Source organism: Buceros rhinoceros, unplaced genomic scaffold (assembly GCF_000710305.1).
Source record: "Buceros rhinoceros silvestris isolate BGI_N320 unplaced genomic scaffold, ASM71030v1 scaffold45718, whole genome shotgun sequence".
Taxonomy (NCBI): Eukaryota; Metazoa; Chordata; class Aves; order Bucerotiformes; family Bucerotidae; genus Buceros; species Buceros rhinoceros.
This window is the reverse complement of record NW_010426026.1, coordinates 6,352-11,688: the sequence shown is the minus strand read 5'-3', so window position 1 is coordinate 11,688 and position 5,337 is coordinate 6,352. Positions and strand designations below refer to the sequence as shown.

The window sequence follows — 5,337 nt, the reverse complement described above, 5'->3', positions numbered from 1 at the left end:
AGTTTATTATGATTTGGCTTTGAGTTTCTGAAAAAAAAGACAGTGTGTCTTTTTGAATGCAAGCTGAATTCAGTAGGTAAAGTCCTTCCATCCTCAGGCAGTAACTGAACACCAAGCAGAACTTCTGCTGAGTAAGTATAGCCCCAAGTTGGGCTGTATGTTACGCAGTTAGAGCTAGACCTGTACTGCTCTAAGAAACTTCAGTCTGTATTGCTTATTTACGCCTGTTCGCTGTGTGCTCCTCTGTGCTGGCACAGCACCTTGTGGGGCCTTGTTTTGAAATGGATTGGAGCTTTTTGTAGTAACTCCTCCCTCCTCCTCTTCCAAAGTGTTGAGATCTCTATCTGTGTGTGCATACATTACAGTTTATCCTGCTCCCTAAGTTAATTTACTCTGCAGCCCCACAAATAGTTGCATGGATATAGAGTCTTGTATGTTAGTGTTGGAATAAGCAGTCAGACTGTCTGAATTTTTTGTTGCTGTGGAAGACACTCTCATCAGTATGTTCTTCTTTAAAGGTCTGTTTGGCTTTTTGATGACTCTTCAGATGTTTAGATTACTTGGAATTACCTAACAATGGGATTCAGTAATGAAAATATTTTAGGGCAATAAAGAGGAAGATGTTAAGGTGAAAATATGTGATGGCAGGCATGAAACTCTTCAGGTGTTGTATGTTACTTTATCACATAGGTATGTCTGAGGAAAATAAATGTTCCTTGTGTGTTCTTCCACAGTAATATGAATAAGAAAAATGCAAGTTTGTAATGCATACAGAGTTTAAGTTAAATTCTTTGTTGGCTTTCGAATGTTGTATCCTAGCTATAATTGCTGTGGTGCCACATGAAACTTCTGTGGAAAACAACATCTGTTTATGTTTGTTTTTTTTTTTTCTAAAACATGCCGTGATTTGCTTCCACTAGAGTGCTGCTGTCCTTGCCAGTGAAAGAAACGCAGCACAAGAGGTGCGAAATAGTATAGAAAATCAAGTCAAAGAGCTGACCGAGGAAAATGAACAGTTGAAGAGAACAGTTGATGAGCTGGAGAGTAAAATTGAAGAGTTGCATAAACAAATTGATAAGATGAAAGGAGAAGAAAATTCAGTGCAGGAAAAAATAAAGAGAGATGAGGTGAGTTGAGAAAACAAGCCCCTTAAGCAGTAACCTTCCTGTTTGCAAAGGATACAGTGTAGAAAAAAGGCTGACGAAGAGGGGAATGGGCACTGTCATTGGGAAGCATAAGCAAAGCCAGCAGGTTGTCAAGAAGTAGGATGCAGTTTGCCAACATGTATAGGAAAAATTTACCTGGTGAAACCCAGCGTAAAAGCAAGTCAGCTTGGAACTGGGGAGATCAGTGATAGGCCAGAGTGACATACTTCATAGCTCCATTCACTTGTCAGATTACAGGCCTTGCCACTACTTCTAAATGTATCAAGTTGTATCATTGCAGGAAGAGAAGCAACGATTAGAAGAAGCCTTGAAACATGCTGAAAAGGAAGCAAAAGAATTGATAGTGTTAAAAAGGTCTTTGGAAAGCCAACTAGAAGATATGCAGGTAAGAACAAGAGCAATCTGGAATATTTAAATTTTAAGTCATTATTGCTTCCTGCAGAGTAACATCTTACTCTTTTTGAAGAACACTTTGTTTTAAAGTCCAGACTTCCCTGCAAGGTTCAAATGTTTCCTGAAAGCATAGCATCATCTAAATAAAACTGTTTTCCTGATAAAGTGTTTTTCTTTTTTTTTTTTCCTTTTTTTTTTTTTTTTTTTTTTTTTTTTTTTTTTGTTTTGTTTTGTTTCCATGAATCTGGCAAAATTTCATGGAGATGAATTACAAAATGAACTGCCTGTGGTTTTATAAATCTGTTTTACTATTTTGAAGGATCATTCAGCTCTGGTTGCATAGGTATTTACACATAAAGGAATAAAAAGCTGAACTTTGATATAAATAAAAATATTGGTAGTAGACAAATATTAGGAAATTGCTTATCTTTTAATTTTTATTAACCTGTCTTATACCAGTTCCATGCATTATTTGCAAGAATTTTATCACAAAACTAGAGAAATTTAACACATATCACTAGGACTTGCAGGCTCTTAAACTCTGTATAAAGTCCTCTTTCCACCTTGCTCCTTAGTCTACTCAGTGTCCAGGAAAGGATATGCTTTTGTCAAGAATAGCCCTGAAATTAATGATGTGGAGAACGCATCTACTTCAGAGCAGTGTAGAGGGATGTTGGCAATATTTCATGTGAGTAAAGATGGAATGATTCCCATGGAATGAAAATTCAGATCTGTTTAGTAAGGAGATGAGTGTGTATAAATCTTAAAACTCTTCATATTGCCGTCATATTTGGTACGTGAAAAAGTTGCAAACTTAATCTTTCGTCTTTGTAATTCACCTTTTACATGTACTGAAGAAGCATCTATTTCTACAGTATCAGTTTAGAATCTTCTTAGTTTTGCTTCTAGAAGCGAAGTTTTAAACTGATTCTATCAAACAAGTAGACTCGAAAGTGAGCTATGTGTACATTGCTAGTCACCCTTTTTTAATTGAACGGCTGTTTTCCCTTGTCTTCAACAGAAATTTTACATTACTGTTCCAAAAATCTGAAAATGAGACTTGTCTATTAGTGTCTAAGATTATAACCCAGGGAAGATTGTGTTAACTATCATGTTCCCATAGTCCAGTTAATTATGTTAGAAAAAAGTAACATCAAGAAGAAAATACTACTATGCCTTTTAAATAGAATGTGCTTCTAAGAATATAGGGTTTTAGCCATATGAGTGGGGAAGTTTTGTTTCTACAAAATCATGTTTTTTAAGCTGATGTTCCTTGTAAATACATCAGTAAGTGTTTCATCTGAGGCTTTTAGTCATGGATTTGATTTCTTTTCTTTTTAAATCTGTTTATCTGTTCTACCTCTTTGATCCTCCACATTTGCTTGTACGTATTGCTGATAGTCTGCACAATCACAGTAGATGGCCCCTACTGCTCAGCACTGGCTTGCATTTAGCAGCATTCTCTAAGAATTCCCTTCTGTCACAGTCTGACTAGACTTGCGATTTTTGCAACATTGAGAAGACTTTTGGAAGTTTGAGAACTCTCTTGGGAAAGGAGACAATTTAATACCTTTATTATGCACCTTAACCATATTAAAAAATATCGATTGTACCAACAATATGAATCGCAGTGCCAAGCATTCTGGCTTTTTAAAGTAAACAGTCAGAATATGAGATCTTTTCCATTGGAGGAAGAATATGGAACTTGTATCTTTTCAGGGTGGTAAATAATGGTAAGCACCCTGAATTAGTGTTGCAGAGCACTCTAAGTTGAAATACGTTCTTGATTTTTAGTTATCAGTTGAAAGAAATGATTAATTTTGTAAAGAGAAGGTTCAACTAATATTTTTTTGAAAAATAAGGAAGTATCATGAAAAACTTATTGGTTATTATGAAATTGAGAAATATCGCTATAGAGTTAGCCTCGCTTGTGCTGACGTAATACTTAAGCTTCTTCACGAAGTAATTAATGGTCACTACAGATTGGCTTTAAATTGGCAAACTGTTTCCTCGACTTGTGGTTACACTAACTGACAGGCCAGCCAATTCCAGTGAAAAGTACTCGAGGGTTTTTGTATGTGAAGGGAACTCAGAGATTGTGCTTGAGTTGACTATTGAAGCTGTCCTACAGGGCATCCCAGTTTCAGGTACTGACATTCAACATTATGCCTCGAAAGGCTGGGTGCTGAGGAGACTGCAGCATTTGGATAGTCTGTAGCAACATTTCCATTGCATCATGTTTTTTTATACCTGAGTTAAGACACCTGATATAAACAGAAGTTCAGTTGTTTCTAGCATGACCTATTAGTCCATCTCAAATATTAATGTTAAGCTAGGCATGCTAATTTTTATCAGTATTTTTTCTCTTTTTTTGGGTAGTCTAGAAAGTGGAAATAACATACCGTAATTTGTGAGGCCAAGGGGAAAGGGATTGTTGATGACAAACTGCATATGACATGTTATTTCCCCTGAATGAAGGGGAAATAGCATTACATTCATTAGAATGAACTAGAAGAATGAAGCAGTATCTGTTGTAATGCAGGGTTTTTATAAAAACAATTTCTTTCGCAATGCTCAGTTTTCATGGTGAATATTTTTACCCTATACCTACATTGAGTTTTCTGCTGGCTACATTTTAGTGAAAAATCAAGGACCTTATTATGCTTTAGTGGTAATTTCTCTCTTTGAAGAATAAATGATTCTGTGGCATAGTTACTAGCTGCCTAATACGGATCATAACATGGATATCTATTAAATAGATTTTTGAGAAGAAAATTATGTACAATGGTGAAGGAAGAAAACCAGCATTTCCATTTCCACCATTTATCAAGCCCAGAGAACAATCAGCTGTTGCATACTATTCCATAGAGAATGGTTGTGCATGTGAACCATCTGATAATGCATTAAAAACTTGTTGATTTGGTAAGAAACAACACTGCTGTAATTTTTTTTTTCCATCTTATACTTTATATGAACTCACAGAAGTGCTATAGAAGCACAGCAATGGGAAAAAAAAAGGCACTAGTTATTTCTCACTCATCGTAGGAACAGATTTGAGTTTTTTCGGTTTTGTTGGTGGGTTTGGTTAGGTTTGTTTTTTTACTTAGGTAAAAAAAGTTTGCTGTTTAGAAAACTTTTAAGGATGCATTAAAGGGAGCATATAGGAAAATGTGAAACCTGAAAAGGATATGGAACCTTGTACAGGGCATAGGATTTGCTGATGGGTGCAACTGCAGAGTAATGTATGCTTTGCATAAGAGAATTGTGAAAAGGGTGTATGTTTGGTTCTACAAATGCTGCAACAATGTTTTAGGAATTTATAGGAAGGATAAAATACTACATCACTAAAATAATATTTGCTCTATTCTGGCTAGAAACTAGCTCCATAAACTTTAATATAAACATAAACTTTATTATTTCAACAGCTGGTGGTATTACTGCTGCCCAAAGAGTGTTATATAACATTCCTTTAAGGCGTTGTTAGAAAAGAGGGTCTGCATTTCCTGATATATATTTTTTTAATCTCCTGCAGGAGAACATCCGTTGTATTTCGCAGGAACGGCAACGGTTAACTGAGCAGTTAAAGGATGAAGCTCACCAGAAGGAACAGTTAAAGCAGATAAAGACAGAAATGGAGAATGAACGACTGCAACTGAACAAGACTGTTGAAAAGTTACAGGAGGAGGTATGAGTTCACTCCAAAGAGGCTGCAGGAATCTGAATATCTAACAAACAGAAGCAAATGAGCTGCCAAATTTTAAAGAATTTTTTTTTTTAA

The 5,337-nt window shown here is 35.8% G+C and overlaps 1 protein-coding gene across 1 annotated transcript in view; it reads left to right on the top strand.

Moving 5' to 3' along the window:
- Positions 1 to 920: 920 nt before the first annotated feature.
- The window catches only part of LOC104497992 (cingulin-like protein 1), a gene marked incomplete at both ends in the record, with an annotated part of 8,702 nt that continues 4,285 nt past the window's right edge, over positions 921 to 5,337 (top strand). The window contains 3 exons of the mRNA XM_010141310.1: positions 921 to 1,127; positions 1,447 to 1,551; positions 5,092 to 5,244. Coding sequence (XP_010139612.1) covers positions 921 to 1,127; positions 1,447 to 1,551; positions 5,092 to 5,244 — 465 coding nt within the window. The remainder of the gene's footprint in view (positions 1,128 to 1,446; positions 1,552 to 5,091; positions 5,245 to 5,337) is intronic.